The sequence below is a fragment of the Toxotes jaculatrix genome, chromosome 21, assembly GCF_017976425.1.
Source record: "Toxotes jaculatrix isolate fToxJac2 chromosome 21, fToxJac2.pri, whole genome shotgun sequence".
In the NCBI taxonomy this organism is placed as follows: Eukaryota; Metazoa; Chordata; class Actinopteri; family Toxotidae; genus Toxotes; species Toxotes jaculatrix.
In genome coordinates this window covers 9,217,394-9,237,705 of record NC_054414.1, presented here as the reverse complement: position 1 = coordinate 9,237,705, position 20,312 = coordinate 9,217,394, and the positions used below count along the sequence as shown (strand labels likewise).

The following is a 20,312-nucleotide window of genomic DNA, read 5'->3' as shown; positions in this document are numbered from 1 at the left end:
TGTGAATATGTGAATAAGTGATTGTGATCATTTAAAACTTGAGACATCTTTAAGTAAATAATACAGAGTATACAAATTAAAATGATATTTGTTTATACTGACTCTTCATGTGTGATGAAAACAGTGCATACAAGTACTGAAGGCTGGGCCATTTCAGGGTGCGGGGTGATCACTGTACCACTTGATATGACAGATGGGTAGAACAGAAAATATTTCAACAGAAACTCCAGAATCTGCAATAGATTATAAATTTCATGTTGTAAGGTTAATCAATACCAGAACTAAAGGCAGTGCCTTCTTTGAAACACAACTATGTATGTATTTGTTTGTTTTTATTTTTTTATATTTATTTATATATTTATTTATATTTTGCTCTCAAATTTCACAATGCAGCAGTTTAGTCATCTGCATTAATTCTGCTCCATGAACTCCATTACCCAGAGTTCCAAGGAGCGAAACGCACAGACGTCAAGAGCGTCGTGCTGTCGTTGGCAACGGCGGAGGCTGGAGCGGGAAGGATACAAGTACTACAATAAGCGCCTGCTGTCAAAACAAAACTAATGTTTACTTGGTACCTGGGAGAGCTGGAAAAGCCCTCGCGTCTCATAATGATGTGAAACAAGCTGACTTTTAGTTGTTTTAATTACTGTGGAAAAGAGAGTGGCGTTTCGGCCACTTAACTGTCTGTTTGCTAGCTAACATCTGTGAATACTGTCTGTTCGAGTTTGAACAAGTTGCAGCAAAACTGAGACGTCAACAAGTGGATTTCCCATTAGCGTTATTCGCTATCAATGGCCTCCAAAGGTAAAGTGAACCTTAAAGTTTTTAATTAAAGCTGTTGTCGTAAAGTCATGGATGCATCAAACACAACAGCAAAGGCAGTGAGGGAGAAGCAGTAACTTGAAACAGCAGTTAATGCTGTTGTAATGCATTTGATACTGTGGAGTCTGGCTCAGTGTTACTGAACGCTGTTTTGCCTTCGCAGGTTGGCAGCATCCTTATGTCAACATATTCAAACATGTCAGAGTTGAAGACTGGAAAAAGTCTGCAAAGGAGGGCGATGTGTCAGCATACACGGTAACTGTCCAGTGTTATGTTTTGGCTAAATAAACAGCTTTTGTCTCAGTCCTAGCCTTCAACTTTCAAGCTTGCTCAGGGTGAGAGTTTGTTCCTCAAAACATAGATTTTGCGTGGAGTATCACTTTTAACTATAAGCATTCATACTAAAGTTAATTTACTTATTCTAAACTGTAAACTTGCCCCCCCAGGACAAGACACTGAAGTGTTCAGTGTTCCGAATCAGGGGTCCTGTTCCGGCCAACAGCTACATCCTGGTACCCAAAAACAGCAACCAGTCTCTGGGGCTGGTAGGGCGCTACTTCTACCTTCTCTTCAGACCCACTCCTGGCAAATACTTTGTGGTCCACCTGGATGTTGCTGCAGAGGTATAGGACCTGATTTTATTGAATTATTGAATGGTCCTTCACATGTGTATGCTTCATTAAGTCATATTAACCATATTAAGATATATATCTATATATCATACATACATATACATATACACACACACATATATATATATAAATACACACTACCTCTCATGTGACAGGAGTTTATTTTGAAATCCATCAAGATCCTAATCCACAGCTCTGACTTTGTAATTCTTTGACATTTTAAGCGCGCTTTTTTTGTGTGTGTGTTGGCATTTTAGTCTAATTGAAATTCAGAAGTGGGAGCAAGTACTCTACACATTCTTACATTATAGACCATCAAATTATTTAACATACTCTCTTCACTTCTCTTTGGAACTATTTGTGCTACTTTATGTGGATATGTCCAGTTGATTTTGCTCAGATTTAAGCCGCCAAGTCTGTCAAACTATATCATGTCATAAGCTCAGGCAGTGGAAGATATGTACTGCAGATGTTGGCATTTTACAGCTGATCAAAAGAAAGTCCCTGCAACTTGTTTATTAGTAAAATATTCAACCTTTATCTGTTATAAATTGCCACTTATGTGGTGAATGTGAAGATACTTGGAATTGGTAGGAAAAGGAAGACATTTTATAGATAGATAGATAGATATACTTTGTTAATCCTTTCTATTCCCCTTTCTCTCTCTGCTGTGATGTGTAGGAGGGTCAGGTGGTTCGTATCTCCTTTTCAAACATGTTCAAAGAGTTTAAGTCCACAGCTACCTGGCTTCAGTTTCCTTTCCTGTGTGGAGCTGCAAAGGATTCAGTCTATGAAAGCACTGCCAAATCTGCAAGACATGGTAAAATACATTCACATACATGCAGCCATACTTATGGAGACATGAGCCATTGTTCATATGCATGTGTTTTTGTATTAACCACTGTACTGATGTATGTAATGTACAGTATATACTGTAAATAATCCTGCATGTCTTGCTACAGTACTGGATGTATTTATGTGTATGTGCGCCAGGTTTGGTGGGTCCGGCCCCCACTTCAGTGCGTTGGACCTGTCTGATGCTGGATCTGCAGTTCACCCTCTCTGTCTACCTTAACCGCTGCTACAGTCACCTGAAGAGCATCAAGCTTTGTGCCAACATGGCCGTGAAAAACATGTTTACCAGTGACCTGCTGCTAGATCCAGGTAATAATAATTAATTTACGAATATTAATTTACTAATACTAATCAATAGCTTTTTTAATTCTTGATAATGTCACAGATATATTTTATGCTGTACATGCATGCTTCATATGTACATGTGAATTGCATTGGTAGTTTTCCACCAGTTTGTGAATAATAAAAGAAATGCAAAAATGTACCAGTGCTCTTCTTTGAAGGATACATATAGAGAAAAATGAAGAGGACTTGAAAAATATTGTTTCATTATTGGAGCTTTATAGATCCCCTTCCAAACATCTGCCATGGTAAAATACACTGAATATTGAGAACATTTTTGAAAGCACTTCAGATGCTTTAGTAGGAAATATAATTATCATTCAGTGTCAGATTCAATCTGAGTGCGTACTCAGATTTTTGAATAAAGTCAAGTGTCCTCTCAGTGCGTGCATGACGTCTTTATTTATCTCATCTCCTTGTCTCTTTCAATAGGAGTTTCCTTCAGTGAAGCCAAGCTGTTGGGTCTTGCATCCTCTCAGGGAACGGGTCCCATCCCCAGAGACATGTCATTCCCTGTGCCCAAAGGAGTCTCCTGGCATGATCTCTATGATTATATCAAGTACGGTTACCCGACCAGAGAACAGGAAACGCATTATCGGCATTGTTTTAAAGGCAAAATCCACACTTTGGATGAAAAGTCCAACAATCTATATTATTATTGATTTAACAAAATACAATGCAGTCACCTGATTTATCAGAGTTTGCTGTCATGGAGTCTCTTATCTTGTCTTTCCCCAACAGGTTTCCCTCAGAAGGAACAAAGTTACCTTTTGACTCCATTCAAAAAGACAATCCTAGGCCTGAGGCCAGTAAGTCATGAAAGATCACACTGCTCAATATTCTAATCATATAATATTTAAAGATTTGTACTGCCCTTGAGCGCTATGCTGTTTAGGTCTGAATTGTTGTTTTTTTTTTGTTTGTTTGTTTTCCTTAAAACCTTGTAAAAAAAAAAATTAAAAATCTGTTTCTCCCACATGCTTTTGCGAGATATTCTAATAAATTTTTATTTTTCTCTGCAGCAGAGACAAATTCCTTTCATTCTGCCTGTACATGTTACATTATTTTTATTACTCATTCATCAAAATGAATTAGAGCCACAAGACCTTTTAAAAATCATTATTAAAGACAGACATCTTATTTATGTATTTATAATACATTTCCTTTTAACCTACACACTTCTAGCTAATCCTAATAGGATGGTAGGATGTTAATGTAGATGACTGCCTTTCATACCCCTGTTTTTTCACAGGCTGTGTCTCCAGCCAAAGAAGCCCCATTAGAGAGGAGTCCCGCTGTGTCAGCCTCAGTAAACCAATTCAGGACCGTGTGTCTCTCATCCAGCAGATCACCACCTCAAAATCAGTAAGACTCATAAAATGTAGCACCTTATATCAAACCCCTGTGTATTCACCCAGCTTATTTTTTTTTTTTCTGTGGATGTGGCAGATGGTTGAGCTTAAGGCTTTGAACTGAAAATATAGTTTTCTTGGAGGCTACTATTTCTAATTTTTCAGTTTTCTCCTTCTGTCTCCTCAGCTCTCTAGGAATCAAACCCCTGTGGTGACCAGCATACCCGAGCGGGGTGTTGTCTCCACTCACCAGAAGGTTGGCTGGCTTTGCCATAATGATGACCAGCAGCAGGAGTTGGCATGCTTCAATCCGCACCAGCTCACATCCAGGACACCGTGTGATACTGATGAGAGTGGAGTTCATGTGTTTGTTCATCCTGAAGATGCCTTCAGCAAACATGGGGAGGAAAGTGAAGAAGAGGTGAAGCTTCATATTGACTAGACTGTACATTTATCATCACAGCGCAAGAAAACCAATTATATACCACATTCATCTCTCTATTATAAGTCATGCTCAGTACAATGCGTGTCCCTTTACTCCAAGATGACCTTTGTATAGATTTGTAGCAGCATTAAAAAGCACTGTTGACCTTGTTACTCGTATATTCTCAGTTTGTTTGCAGTCCTGCTCCACATCCTGTCCATCTGTTATCATCCAAAGAAACCAAACAACGGGTAAGAGATGAGGACAGTGGAGACTGAAACTTCATTTGTTCAAGAACTCTTTACAAAGTCTTTGCATCTGCTTTTTCTTCTCTCCTTATTAGAAGCTGCTTCCAGACCCGATTCTCAGGCTCAATCAAATCATCGGCTTTGGAGGAGCCACTACTAAATATGTAAGCTCATTTAGAGTTAAAAAATTATGAGGCTGGCTTCACTACATTGTGGTTTTCAAGGTCGTGGATAAAATGTATTAAATTTGACTGACAGAGGTCTAACAGTTGTACTGTACTACACTGTAGGCACTGTGGACTAGATCAGGTGATGCAGTGGTTTATCCGTGTCACGCAATTATCGTCTCTATGAAGATATCCTCTAACCAGCAGAGATTCTTCATTGGCCACACCGATAAGGTAAATGAGCTGTGATGAGTTGTGCTACCCCCGCAGCAGAATCTCTTCCAGTGTGTGGGATGACCCACTTGCTTTTGACAGCTGCCTACTAAGTAAGGCACTTTGATTCATGTAATTCCTGGCCTTCAAATGCAGCTGCATCCAGTGTAGAAAAAAGTAATTTTCTAGTGTCTTTGTTATAGAAATTAAATTCTTGCCATGTGTGTTTTCTCTGTAGGTGTCTGCACTAGCTTTTAATGGCAACACGACCCTGTTGGCCTCAGCACAAATTGGCACTCACGCTGTAGTTCGAGTATGGAACTACCACAAAGGAAATTGTCTGACCATGTTCAGGATTCACGCTCATTCATTATCCTCTCTTTGGTAACCACCTGCATACGCACATGTACACATATACACAGTCATTTTACATGGACACTGGAGTTTAAGCCTAAAACTAATGTTCTCTCTTTTGTTCATCTCTTTCCATTTTAAAGCTTCTCACACAGTGGCGGTGTTCTCTGCGGAGTTGGTAAAGACAGCCACAATAAAACAGTAAGTGACTTGAACGTAATTTTCCCCACATGAAATTTCCAGGGCTTATTTTCTCATTTGCATATAAAGACATTTAGCACTAGCTGGACTCAGATTCTGAAGAGAGCTCCATGAGTATCATTGGATCCAGATGAATAAATGCTAAGCAACACCTTACATCATTAGTTTGACTGACTCATCTAGTTGTAATTTCAAATGACACGCTATAAATTGCTCCCCCCATTAAAGACTATGACTCAGCAAAGCTGCGAGCTGACTGTCTCTGTTTGCTGCCCTAATTCAACCTTTCTTAGATGGTGGTGGTGTGGAACACTCTGAACGTTAGTAAAGGTGGAGAGGTGACCATCTTAGCCAAAGCACACACAGATGTGGACATTCACACCATGAAGGTTGCCTTCTTTGATGAAACAAGGTACCATCGATTCTGTGTTTGTATTTCTGGTCGTTTTATTTGATTAACAGTGCATGGTTACCTATTTGGCACCTTTAAATGCATATGTTCTTCCATCTGTTGATCTGGTAAGAGTAAATGTAAATGACACTGGCTCATCAGGTCCATTTTATATAATAATATTGACAGCTGATGATGCACACGTCACACATTCATCATGTAATGTTAGAGGTCTGGAGCAAATATCGGAAATATATAGCAAATATATGATGGAAATTTATTAACAATATTTACACAAAACATACACATGGAGAAGGCCACCCGATTAGCTCAGGTTAGCTGCAAACAGCCAAGTCTCCAGCAGATTACTCAGAATTCAGGAAGACCTAGAGTATGTAGCTTTAAATGCAAATATAGGATGAGCAGCTGTTTAAGGGCACTTTAGTGTTTTACGTCTGGAGCATAAGGAGGAATCGAGGGATCTCTGGCTGCAGGAGCAGAACGGAAATAGGCCTCATGCCATCAGTAAATTAGAACTCTGAGACTGTGGATTAATATATTAGTGTGCCGATTTTAGGTTGGTGTCATGTGGTCGTGGCAATATTCGCCTGTGGCGAGTACGGAATGGGACGCTGCGCTCCTGTCCAGTAAACCTGGGTGAATACAGCTCACTGGACTTCACCGATGTGGCCTTTGAGGAGGGAAATTCCTCCAGCGAGCATCTCGATGATCAAACACTGTGAGTGAGCAAAGCAGTCACTGAAAGCATCAGGGTTTGCTTAGCATTGGAAGGAGATGTGACTCTCATTCAGTTACACTGAAAAACTTCTCATTAAAAGATTGCTGTTTTCCCTCTTTGACTGTCTTCTCATAGATTTGCCAGCAGTCGGAGTGGCCATATCTTTGAGATTGACTACAGCAGAGTTGTTATTAGAAATGTAAGGAGGCTATTGCCTGCACAGCAGCAGCATGCAGAGCGCAGGGACAAACAGACTTTTAACACAGGTGGGTCTGAAATCAGTTGGAGAGAGAAAATGTTTGTTGTTTAGTAGTTTGTATCAGAATTTGGGTAGAGGGGAAAAAAAAAACTTTGTTTAGAACCTTTGGGGACATCAAGGTGTGTGTGTGTGTCTCAGGTCCAGGCATTCCCATCAACAGCATCAGTGTGTCCTCATCATTCTGCGCCACAGGCTCTGAAGATGGCTTCCTGCGTCTCTGGCCTCTTGATTTTTCTGCAGTCTTCCTGGAGGCTGGTAGGGCACAGCGGGGGCATCCTACAACATTTACCCGCAGTAAACTCACAGTGTATGCCAGTTCCCACTCCACAGGCAGTGATATAATCTAAGTTCATGTATGTTTAGATAGCAGTTTGCTAGCTGGAGGTTTGAAAACACCTTGTTGTAATTTTAATCATGTATCACAATTAACAGAGTAAGCCCTGTATATATCACACGTTGGTAACATGCGTAACATTTGCAGTACCTGCCCCACAGAAACAGCTGGCTTCCACACAATCTTAAACAGTTTCTCTACCTTTTCTCTTCTCTACCTTTTACAAGTCTTTAAACATATAAAGCTGTAACAGCTACATTATTTGGTGGAACATGATTTTGCCAGCACAAGTCAGGTTGTTAAAAATAATAGAAAAAATAAACAAGGTGAATAGACATTCACATCCACAAATATGAGATGTGTATGTGCACTCTCACATCCTGACACAGAGCAAACAATCTATTTGGAGAATAACTCAGACACATGTCATTGTTTTTCAGAGCATGAGGGACCTGTGAGCCTGGTATCAGTTTCATCAGACAGCCTTAAGGTCCTGGCAGCCACCTCTACTGGTAACCTGGGTTTCCTTGATGTGAGCAGCCGTGGTTACAACACTCTGATGAGGTCACATACAGACACTGTGCTTGGCTTCAGCGTGGATGGCATCCGTCGGCATCTCACAACAGCCTCTTCTGATGGCACAGTGCGCATTTGGAATATGGATTCCTTACATCAGGTTGAATCTTAGCTTGTACACAATCTAACTTTAGAGAAACTAGACATTGGCATTCTAAGTGTCTTCTTGTCAGTTGTCTTTGTGCCGTTGAAGCAAGGCTGATGTTTTACTCAAACAATTTTTGCACTAAACATCTATCTTGTTGTCTCCTGTGTTTAGCTGTATGATTTTGTGTCTGAGGACAACCCCTGTTCAGTGGCCTTCCATCCCAGTGAGCAGGTCTTCTCTTGTGGCTTCAGCTCTGGCATCATCAGAGTCTTTGACATCTCCAGTGCCAAGCTGCTGGCTGAACACAAGTACGTCTAAGCTAAGTTGGATGTTCCAGCGATGGCTTATTTTTCTTTGGATGCCAAAGGTTTGCATGTGTATAGTTATAAACACACTATAAAGTGGCTAGAATAGTAAATTGGCATTGCTATTAAAAGCATGCATTTGCAATTGTAATTTAATATAGAGAGCCAGTACAGCTTTGACTTCACTGTCAAATTAATGTGGGAAATTTTTATCTGTTTATTGCAGTAAACCTAAATCTTATGTACGCCTTGTGTGTGTCGTTTTGTTTTGTTTTTTGGTACATTTTAAGGTGAGTGTGTCCTTCAAAAGAGAGTGATGACTGCTTTTGTGTTGTTGTTGTTGTTGTTTCTCTGTATGTGTTTTTTCCCGTTTAAATATTATAGGCAGCACAGAGGTGAAGTGGTGGGTCTTGCCTTCTCTCCGGACGGGGAGTTCATGTATAGTGCTGACTCCCAGGGCTCTCTTGCACTTTACAACTCCTCTGAGGAAGATTACAGTGTGATCAGAGTTGCACGTATGTATAGACACAAACAAACCCATGCACAAACACACCTTAAGTTAATTTAAGTTCATTAAACATCATATTCCTAATAAGTTTTTTATTATTTATTTTTATTATTGTATTAGCTAGCTATTTCATTACCTAGTAATGTGTACCGGTTTGAATCACACACACAGGTTAGCATATCAGGCAGCTACATTTACCATCGATGTTGTTAGATTCACTCTGTACCTGATTGGACAGATAACATGGTGACCCGAGGGTCTGAGCACGCTCCAGACGCTCTCACAGTGAGCAGTGACAGCCGCTGTCTGGCTTTTGTCGGTCCCTCAGAGTACATTGTCACCATTGCTGACGCACGGACTCTGGATGAGGTATCTTGCACATTGTCACCTTTCAGCACCATGCCATTTGTTTCATTGCTCACATAAATTAAGATGAGATTTCAGTTGAAGTGCAGTAAAGTAAAATTAATTTGTTATTGTCATCTGAACTTTGGAAATCATGTTGTTTTAGGTTCTTGCATCTTACTGTGTTCTTATGTGTCCCTTTGATCCATGCTATCTGTGCCCAGTTGCTCCATGTAGATGTCAGTATCTTGGATGTAGAAAGCCCCCGTCTGGATTCTGCACTGAAGGTCTGCTTTGCTCCGGCCTCTACTGAACACTTGCTGGTTGCCACATCTGCTAACAAAATCCTCTGGGTTGGCGCTAAGACAGGCCGTCTGCTCCGAGAGGTAACACCACCGATGCTATGTCTCTAAAATATCTGCATCAACAAATTAATTACAGAGATTGCAAGATTGAGTATTTACTAGAGAAGGAAGAGTGGGCAAAAAAAATCTCAGTTCTGTCGGTAGCAATATGTAACATAAGCTGACAGAGATCCTGATGACAAGAAGCAAGAAGTACTGTATATTCTTAAATATAGACTGCAACAAGAGAATAAGAGTTTTGATATGTGAAGGTTGTTCCTACACAATTATTTGACCCTATTTTCAGCAACATGTGGGAGTTTGGTTTTGATTTCTGTCCTCCTTACAGATGTCTAAGGTGCACAAACACCAGTGCTCATCCCTGGCTGTGAGTGATGACAGTCGATTCCTGCTGACCGCAGGACACAACGCTGTCAAAGTGTGGGATTATAACATGCAGTTCGATATTAACTCACAGGTAGTCAGCAATTAAATACTTTATATCTTTTAGAATGAGTACTACTGCCTTAAATATAACCTACAAAATTCTCTACAGGGTTGTGTTGGATAAAGTAACTTCTGCACCTTTTTTTAAGGGTTTAAATTTGCAATTTAAGCATCTTGTGAAAACAAACACGTACAGCAGGGATACAACTAGCAAATTATTTTCTCAATTCACTGATAAATTGTTTGGTCTCTACACTATCAGAAAATAGTTATTTTACTGTTGCACATGTTCATTTTTTATTGTATTCTGCGAGTGTGCCTTCATAAGTCAGGTCATTTCACGTTCCTGTCCGCCTGTGTTGTCTTTGTTTCACTTAGCAGTAGAAATATTGGTTATTTTATGTCAGTCGTAACTGAGGCATGTATTTTTCTTTGCCAGATGTTCATAGGTCATAGTCAGCCCATCTGCCAGGTGAGCTTCACCCCTGACCAACTGGGTGTAGTTTCAGTGGGAGATGCCATATTCCTTTGGGACTTCCTGGCACATCCTGTTCACTCGTTGACTGACAACCGGTAATATTCTATGTTGCATGTTTGAATCTTGTCAGTAACGTGTGTGTTACACTTTGTAGGTTTTATTGGTAAATGACTGACTTGTTCTGTCTTCACTCACAGGTCACCTCTCAGAGTAAGCTACACATCAGCTCCTGAATCAGGTAAATTCTCATCGAGTTCTTTAGAAAAAAATGTACCTCATGCAAATTTTCGGATTAATTAGAAATTATTTCTTTATTTTGTGTTTTCATCTAATAGTTCAACCAGATGCAGAAGCGAGTGGAGTTCAGATGTCCACTGGGATGCCTCGACAGACAGCTCCGCTCCCTTCTTCACCGCCTCCACAACTGAACATCAGCACGACTGACCAAGTTGACCAGGGTAGTGAGTTCTCTTTTTCAGTTTTAAACTACCCGCCACCAGCACATCATATCTTTTGTTAAATATATGATTAGCTGGTAAAACTGTATTCATTGCAGATGGCTATAACATCAGTGCTTTTTCTTTCCTGTCTCTTCCTGTCTCCTGCAGCTTTTGGCTCCTTGTCTCTTTGTGATGACACGCCAACCATCCCAACTGTGCCAGTCCAAGCCACTGGCTCAGGTCTTTCACCTGGCCCCAGACCTTCCACCTCCTTTCTCAAAGTCACAGAGCTGGTCAACACGTCTCCCCTGAATACCAGCCATATTGACAGTTGTAAGTGCTCCACTGGATTCTTCAGTACTGACAAAGAACTGACTTTCTGTTGTTTTACTTGAAACTTCTCAGTTTTTTTATTAATTAATAATTAAAAATATAATAATTAAAATATGTTTTGTCATTTAGTTGAGTTGAAAGGGAAGAAGCCAGTACGTCCAGATTGTTACAGGCACTTTATCCCACGTTTCAAGACTTCCACTGTTGATCTGGTAAAGAGCACTCTGTATAATGATAAACTGCAGTCACTGAGTGTATTTAGTCTGTTTGTTGTCCAGGCTCATTGTTTTCTCTGATCCAGGCTGCTGTGACTCCCAAACCAGGAGAAGAAGGCATAAAGCTCAAGGCAGTGATTGGCTACAATGGCAATGGGCGTAACAACATGGTTTGGAGCCCTGACCAAGGTTATTATAATATACTGAAAGTAAAAGTAAAACATACTCTGAAAACTGAACTAATAAGAAACAAATAAAAATAAAATGTAATACAAAAACTACATTTATTTTGATTGGTAACTGTTTTCTCTTATCCTGTGATTCATTTTTTTTGCAGGTTTATTTGCGTACTCGTGCGGCTGTGTGGTGGTGGTGGAGTACCTTCACACAGGAAGTCAGAGACACTTGCAGGGCCACAGCGAGGAGATCTCTTGTCTTGCTGTTACAAATGATGCACAGGTACTTTTCATGGTTCTAGGCTTCACCGTTATACTGTAATGAATTTAAACACAGTATGTGGGGCGTTGATGGGGACAGTAATGACAAAGAGCTCATGTCTACTGAGGTCTTTTAAACAGTGCAGGTGCAGCTGATGATGTTACTGTAGGTAACAGAAAATTAAACAGGAAATCTGGACCAAAGTCAGACAGCTGACAGCAGTGCATTCAGGTGAAGGAGAAACTACTGCTCTCTGTGCTCCAGGAAAAGCAATCCAGTCCACCCTCAGACATTCTGAGTGTGCGCTTGTATTTTGGGGAAAAGAAAGAGAGAGAGAGATAAATATTAAACATTTAGCACCACAGGGAAGTATCACCATGTCCAAGGGTCATTACTAGATCTGAAATAGACTGAACTGGACTCAGCTTGTCACCTCAGCAGTAGAGGAGCTCAGGTAAATCAGATGGCTGGCTAGTCACTGCAGGGGATCGTTACCTGAGACGTAAAATGAACTCTCCTCAGTTGTTTGGTTAGGCAAGTGGCACAGAGGGAAACTAACATCCCTAAATACATCCTCACCAAGAGAAAAGGGAAGGCCACGTCTCATCTCCAGGTGAGACATGAGACGAGATCCATTTCACACTTGATTGTACTCCTTGGTTGGTCAGTGCTGTCTGAATTGTGCTCAGCACTTGTCATGGGAGGGTATCAACAGTTCGTCTTCTCTTAGAGAAGGGAGTGGGCTTTGAAAACACTAGCACTGTGTCAAATAAATCAACACAAAGAACTGTCAATGCCCAAAGCACATTCACAAGACTGCTTCATCAAAATATTAAATCAGTTCCATCTAAATTACAATTCAATCAAATGTGTGTGCATCATCTCTACAGTTCATCTTGGCACCCAAGGACCTCAGAATTGTGACACAGTCTGTTTCTTTATGTTTAAGATAAAATTAGGTGATATCATGTGATTCAAGTGGTTACTGGAGCATAGCAATTTTTGTTTGTTTGGATTAGATGCCATGAGCTTAAAATCAAGCTGCTTCTACCACAGAGATAAGAGATTTTGATAACTGTCAGAAATCTCAGCTGTATAAATCAACTTTGCATTGTGTTTTATGGAATTTGCTTTGTGTTTCTGTCCAGACAGTGGCATCAGCGTCTGGCGGCAGTAATGGCAGCAAGAGCCTCATCTGCTTTTGGGACATCCAGAATGGAACTTGTCGTAACACCGTCTCTTACCACAGTGGGGCGGTGCAGAGTCTTGCTTTTTCCAGGGACGATCGCTTCTTTCTCTCTGTCGGTCAGTAAAATTTCTATTGGACTGTGCATTTCCTGTAAATTTAAACTTAATGTTTTGCATCTCTTGACATAATTATTAAAGTACAACTAATGTTTCCTCTATGGCCAATGAAATGTATCTGCTACTACTGTCCACTGTTTCATCCCAACGCCCCGTAGGAGACTTCTCTGACCCTGAGGTGGCCCTTTGGAGCAGCAAGCTTCAGCTTCTGTCCAGTGTGAGTGCCTCAGGCCCGATCCACGATGCAGCCTTCAGCCCCTCAGCAGCCAGCCAACTGGCCTGTGTGGGCAGCCAAGGGGTCTACTTCTGCCTCATCCACACCCATGGACTGGATGTAGACCTCAAGGTAAATAACCACAGAAAAACAGATCAAATCATTTAGAAAATAATGGAAAGAAAGCGTAGTTGACAAAGCACTCTCAACTCGACATTCACTTATCCATTGATCCACTACCACTACCTGTGTTTACCCCGGTGCATTAGGATTGATGACTCTTTCTGTCTTGTAGGTCCAGAGCGTGAAAGCACCAGTGGAGGTCGGTGATGTGGAGCTGACGGCTCTGTGCTACCACATGGACTCCTTTCTGTTCACTGCCACCAATCGAGGACACGTTTGCGTCTGGGATGTTAACACGCAGCGCTGCATCATGACCTGGGAGGCTGACGAGGGAGAGATCGGTACAAATTAACTTAAAATTCTGACCATCTAGTTTGGATAGTATAGGACAGTATAGACGCGTGTATTGAATTATGGAGATGCTTTCTATTTCACTTGGTAAAATAGCCTTAAATGTTGAGTCATTTGGCTTACGTGTATTTTGGTCCTGGGTTTCTACAAATGGTAATTGGATAGATGTGGTTTCTTTGTGTAGGAGTGCTGTTGTGTCGAGGGAATCGTCTGTTGACAGGCAGCAACTCCCGCTGGTTGCGACTGTGGGAGGTAGAAGCTATACAGGGCATGAAGCCTCAGGAAAAGGTCTGCAATGTGGAAGACAGGTTTGTACCTCATTTACTTACAATTCTTCATGTGGCTTCTCTAGACAGTAGCCTCATGTCTTTAATTTTTTTCATGTGGTTTGTAAATGCATGTTAACCTGAGAATCCTGATTTCAGTTTCTACACATTTCTGCATCTGAAAAATGCTTTTTTTTCCTGTCAGTAATAGCAATCAATTTAAAAACTGATTTGACTTGTTCTGGAAAGGAAAAACAACCTGCTGCTACCTAGCAGCAAATATACAGTTATGCCACTGGGATAAGTTTAGTGACATTTTTGCTACATTGTGAGCTGCGTGACATTGAGGTTAGCCACTTCCACAGCATTGAACTGAATTGAAGACGTGTGAAGGAACTTTCTTCCTTTGAGTCTTTCAGTTAATCTGTACCCTCTTAATCATTAAGTGTCTAATCATAAAGGTTCTCCACTAGTCCTACAAAGTCACCTCACTGTAAGCACTGGTTCATTGTGTACTTCAGCATCACCGATTGTGTCCAGCTTCTCTACTGGCAGTAACCATAACAACCAAGGCCGAATAGATAAGCATGTGCAGGGAGAGGTAAACATCCAAGGAAAGGTGTGTAGTTTCATAGAGTCTCAGGGACAGATAGTTGTGCAGTTTCATTCTTTAGTAAGAAGAAGAGATGTATTATGTGTGTAAGGTTAGATGTGAGATTTAGGTATCCAGTAAAGTCTTCACACATGTATGTGGGAGATGTGGTTTGAGGAAGAAATAACCTTTTATTGATATATAGTCTGGAACGTGAGCTTGTACCATGTGGGGATATCTGGGTTTAAATATGACCTTTCAGAGGACAGCTTCAGATCCTGTTTATGTGTGTATTGCTGGTCACCTTGCTCCTCGATGCATCATGATTGCAATAAATAATTCTGCTTAAGGCAGAAGTCTTTCCTTCAACTCACAAGACACATTTGTAGTTATGGATGAATGCAGTCTTCTGCTCAGCCTGATTTTTTTTCTTTGCAGTAAGTTCCCTGTCATGTATTCTGCAACAAATGAGTGGCTCTGTTAATGTGTATTGTGTGAACCAGATAAGAAGAAGAATGAGAATACATCCTCAAGTGATCATCTCCATTCATTTCAATGGGCTCATTGTTTTTGGTCACCTGTGTCTGTCCTTCAGTGGAACCACGGTGGTGTTGGAGCAGGAGATAATGCTGGACGGGACGACGGTCAGTGCAGCATTTGACAACACAATGGACATGGGCATCGTTGGCACCACAGCCGGAACCCTCTGGTACATCAACTGGTCAGATAACAGCAGCATCCGGCTGGTCAGCGGGCACAAGACCAAGGTACCAGTGTGAGCTCTGGGAAGTGAAAAATAACCTTGTGTCTCTTGTGTCTCCAGCAGGGGCTGGAGTATCAAGCTTAAAACTTGGATACATCTTGGAAAATATATTAGTGTAGTCCTGATGGGTTGATGACACTCGTCTGCCCATGGAATTTTACATGTGTCACCTATTGTTACACATCTGTCAAAAGCTGCAGCTATGATCGACTCCTCGTTTTGAGAAAGTAGCTTTAAGTTTTTATGCTGATAAATCCAGTCAAATGTCGATATTTGTCATGTAATAATTTCCTCTGACACTGGGGTTTTCATTTCAAGTGAGGCATCCCACCCCCACCATAATACACTGCGGAAGACCCTGCTGACACTCTACAAGGTGGTTACTGGCATACTTAAATGAAAGAGATTTACATTCCCTCTCCACTGAGAAGCTGTATTAATGGCCCGTCTATCACACATCAGAGGCGGTCCCCTGGGAAGAGGGGTTTTTCATATTTGGGAGCAGTTTGCAGCTGTTTAGGACCAAGAGTTGAAACTGAAACAGAAAATAAAGATTATAGAAGGTAAACAAACTGCAGGGAAGCAATTAACAGTTAACTATGACATTTCAGTCAACTGGTAATAAGGCCACCAACACAGTTAATTCCTGTTGAATAACAAATTTGCAATTTTGAGTTTCCAGTAATTTTACCTCAGCAAGATTAAAAAAAAGTAGCTCTCCAGATCTTAGAGGGACTGAAACATTTGATTATCTGAAATCTTTAATACCAGAAAAACACAGGCTTTTACTGCTTAATTGGCTTCCTACCAAATTCAAAGACCCCCCTCAGATCAAATAAGCGTGTTTTTGCAACCAGGGCTCCCATACTGGGGAAAGCCTGCTTGAAACTTGCTAATTATTATTATGAAGAATATTATGAATTATTATGAGATTTTTTTTTAATTATGCCCAATTTTTGAGGTTTGTATCTTTATGTTTTTGTTCCTCAGTTGCACTGGTTGCTTATCCTCCTTAATTGTTTTGTCATGTTTTATTTTATGTCCTTATGTGAAATGTTTTGTAAACTCTATTTATAAATTAATTTATAAATATGAATATATTTATTTTAAGTGGCCGAAGTCACTTTTAATGGTATTGATGAATGAGGTGGTCAACATTAAACTCAATTTCCTCAATTTTTTTTTTTTTCATTTACCTGTTAAAGGTTTTGGGTATTTTGACGTTTATTATTATTTATTAAATTAAGTGTTTCTTAATGTGAATAGCAATGACCGTTGATTGGGGCAAGAGATAAAGCTTTGAGAAAAAGAACTGTAAATGAGGGGGATAAAAGTTACCCAATGTGACTTCTTAGGTGGCTTAGTTTCTCAGAATCGAGTGTAATTATGTCTTTCAGGTTAGCACAGTGAGATTTTCCTCGTTATTCTAACTGCACTCAGACACACAGGCTTCATTCTCTTTGTGTTTCTCCTCTTTGCTGTCCAGGTGAACGATGTGGTGTTTAGTTCTGACGAGAGCCATTTCGCCACCTGCAGCGAGGACGGCAGTTTGAGGATATGGTCGGTCCCCAACAACGAACTGGTGGTGCAGTTCCAGGTGCTCAACCAGGTGAGGGGATACACTTAAGAAACTGCGCCTTGTACAACTTGGTTCACATAGTTATTGAATTAATTGGTGGTGTTCTGGTGTTTCCATTCCATATCTAGTTGAAATACTGAGGTTAAATTACCTTTAAAAAAAAAAACCTCTAATCTCAGGGGCATGTTTATTGTACCCTTTGAAGACATAACTGCATAAACAACTGCTTTTCTCTGTTGGTCAGGCCTGTGGCTGTGTGTGCTGGAGCCCTTCCTCCAGCAAGGACAATGCATGTGTGGCTGCAGGATACAGCGACGGCACCCTGAGGATCTTCCGGCTTGCCTCCTCAGAGATGGAGATGAAGCTGCATCCCCATCACGTGGCTGTCACTGCCATCCAGTACTCTGCTAAGGGTGAGAGAGGACAGCAGTGCCAGAAACTTGCATCTGCTATAAATGCAATAATTGAACTACTCCCTTTGCAGGTGTTAGTTTATGATTAAAAATTATAAATTATGATTGTATTTTTTGGGCCACCACACTTTTCCTCAGTCTTCCTTGTCCCATCTGCTTCTTTTTAGTGATTATATAATGGCTTTTAACACCTCCCAGAGATGAACCATGAACTGTTTTGATCCTATAGGTTACTATTGTTGTCACTTATAGAGTTGATTTGTCGGGAGAGAAATTTTCCTTTGAATTCAGAGATGCGTGATCAAGCCCATGATCTGGCCGTGACCTTTTATGTTATGCTAAAGCTGCTATGTGTCATCCAGTTTGGCTGTGTATCTGTTTTTGGCCCCCAACAGGTCATGTGATCCTTTCAGGGAGTAAGAATGGTCTGGTAGCTGTCAGCAGCCCAGTGAATGGAACGACTATCCGTGTCATCAGGGACCACAAAGGAGCACCGATTACAACCATCCAGTGTGTGAATGAAGAGGTCAGCTCAGTGAATGAGACCAAGGAGTGGAGCTTTATCAGAGATTAACATGGCAGCACAGTAGAAACAGTGAGAGTGGTCACCTGCTGTTACACAATAGGTGTAACAATCACTCAAATGTACTTTAATACCATGTTTCTGCTGGTAGATGCAAAACCTATCACCTGTATACTCCAAATGTAGATTTTTGGTCCAAGTGACACATCAGTCTGTTCAGAAACAGTGTGCAGTTTGAAAAAGTCACATGGAGTCCAGTTCAGATGTTAACTGTTAACACTTATTTGACAGAATAGAAAAACAATACCAGTCTGATTGTTCAGAGGCAGTAAATACATTTCAGTCGATATACAGCCATTATGTTTTGAAATCATCTTTTCAAATCCACTTCACTTTTCAGATGCACTTAATTTATGTATCACATAATGTTAGTCATGTGCAGTGCAAGTGCTTGTTGACAGGTTTTTGCCTGCCCCTCACACAAAGACCTGTCTGACATTTCCTTTCATCAGCTCTCTCCACAGCTGCAGCATATAAGGTTATGGATTTTACGAGATGCTGTTTAAATGCAAGAAAAAAGAAATCCCTCTCTGGAATTCTTCCTGTGGTTCTTGTGACATTTTGTGACATTTGTTCATCTGTGCGTCTCTGAAGATGTTTTATCCTCTAATCCCCAGTGTAAGAATTACGGACTGGACGGAAACGAGATGTGGTTGGCCGCAAGTGCTGACAGACGTGTCAGTGTGTGGGCTGTCAATTGGTTGAAGGACAAGTGTGATCTGCTAGACTGGATGACATTTCCTGCCCCGGCCTATTTTGGGGTACAGTCTTTATTTTAAGTAATAGTACTAGTTAATGACTAGAAATGTTGCTCCAAATGTGCAGTGTGGCTGTATATCCCTTTCATTTAAGGCTCAAGGATACTCACTCACCCTTCTGTGAAGTAAAAACACATTTGCATATTTTATATACAATAAACATTTAACTACGAGGCTGATACTTAACCCATAACCCTTTAGCCATGACATAGTCGAGAGCTTCACTGTTAAGTAGCCAGTGTGGATTCCTGTTTCACTACAGTTCTATATACTTCTGTACTTCTTTCAGATCTATTTTGTAGTTTATTCTCAGGCGAAAGGCTCAGGAGAAAGACCTCTGAAGGGCATAAGCTGGAAGATGTCATGGAAATATATGCAATACTTTTCCTTAGCTTATTTTATTCTGAATGTATTCGCATGTTTTTTTGTTGTTGTTTTGACATTTTCCAGTAAATTGTTTCAGCCTGTTCTGGAAAGCTTTATATAGAAATTAAGCTCAGTCTATTTCTGACCATTAGCTGTTTTATATGTCACAAAAAAAACCTTTGTGTTGTAGGATGACAGCCCACCTCCCAGCCTGGCTGCCTTCTACCCAGCAGACCCTAGCCTGGTGGCCTACACTGGCTACGGAATAGAGAAAGAGCTGCTCTTCTACAGCCTGACTAAAAAACAGGTACTGTAGCTCCCCCCACAGCTTCACTGCTCCATCGCTGTGTTGAGATTTTTCCTGTACCTGTATAGGACAGATATTGCTGGTAGAATGTCCACAAATGTGTGTAATATCATATAATTTTTTTTTCCTACAGTTAATGAAAAAGATTGCCCTTCCCGACTGGGCCACATGCTTTAGTCTCTCTTCTAAGAGTCAGCTTGTAGCTGTGGGATCAAAAGGTAAGCACCGATCTTGTTTTTTATGATGTATTACCTAGGCCTCTAGTAAAGAAATGAGTAATGAAAGTTTGGAGCTTGTGTTTAATGAATGTCTCACAATGTGTCTGATCTCTTGTCAGAGCGAGTGTTGAAGTTGATCAAGTCGAGCAGCGGCAGGTTTCAGGATTTCCTGCAGCACAGTGACTCACTGCAGACGTGTCACTTCTCTCCCTCAGGGATGCTTCTTTTCACTGTGGCTTATAATGAGATCTTGCTGTGGGAGGTGCAGGGCCTCTGAGGGCCTCAGATCTATTTATGAACCTCAAACCTTGTAGGTTTATCTCCTTTCAAATGTGCCTAGTTTTTATTGTTACTTGATGTAATTTTATTGTCATAGATATTTTTTTTAAATTTATCAATCCGATATTATATTTAGTTACCGTTTGTGGAGAAGCTTTGTGTATGATTTGTCACACTGGAGTTTATGAAATTAATAGTCCTCTTTCAGGGGTATAGTTTTAAAATACAGCCATTTTTATTGAAAGGGTCCAGTTACTTCTTAAGTGTAACTATTTTAGGTTGGGTTTTAAATAAAAAAAAACTGCATGAAATTTACTGTCTGCAATGTTAATTTATTATTTTCTC

General features: G+C 40.6%; 1 protein-coding gene across 1 annotated transcript; it reads left to right on the top strand.

Annotated features, from left to right (window-relative positions):
* The first annotated feature begins 572 nt into the window (after window positions 1-572).
* wdr90 (WD repeat domain 90) lies at window positions 573-20,243 on the top strand. Its single transcript, XM_041067230.1, has 43 exons — window positions 573-804; window positions 986-1,077; window positions 1,269-1,445; window positions 2,136-2,274; window positions 2,448-2,618; window positions 3,084-3,210; window positions 3,393-3,460; window positions 3,904-4,016; window positions 4,191-4,424; window positions 4,616-4,678; window positions 4,771-4,839; window positions 4,966-5,076; window positions 5,294-5,439; window positions 5,553-5,610; window positions 5,904-6,022; window positions 6,579-6,740; window positions 6,876-7,006; window positions 7,138-7,254; window positions 7,774-8,009; window positions 8,169-8,305; window positions 8,687-8,817; window positions 9,049-9,179; window positions 9,380-9,541; window positions 9,849-9,977; window positions 10,386-10,519; window positions 10,622-10,662; window positions 10,760-10,882; window positions 11,033-11,197; window positions 11,327-11,409; window positions 11,499-11,601; window positions 11,750-11,871; window positions 12,999-13,155; window positions 13,314-13,501; window positions 13,665-13,833; window positions 14,028-14,151; window positions 15,297-15,468; window positions 16,951-17,073; window positions 17,288-17,456; window positions 17,852-17,982; window positions 18,657-18,800; window positions 19,354-19,470; window positions 19,604-19,688; window positions 19,808-20,243. Exons 1-43 carry the CDS (start codon window positions 792-794, stop codon window positions 19,963-19,965), a joined length of 5,544 nt encoding a protein of 1,847 aa, XP_040923164.1. The 5' UTR covers window positions 573-791; the 3' UTR covers window positions 19,966-20,243.
* The last annotated feature ends 69 nt before the right edge of the window (window positions 20,244-20,312 follow it).

Coding starts and splice junctions, on each gene's coding strand:
- wdr90 (XM_041067230.1), top strand. Junction 1,446..2,135: donor ACCTGGATGTTGCTGCAGAG/GTATAGGACCTG, acceptor TGTGATGTGTAG/GAGGGTCAGGTGGTTCGTAT. Junction 4,840..4,965: donor GAGGAGCCACTACTAAATAT/GTAAGCTCATTT, acceptor ACTACACTGTAG/GCACTGTGGACTAGATCAGG.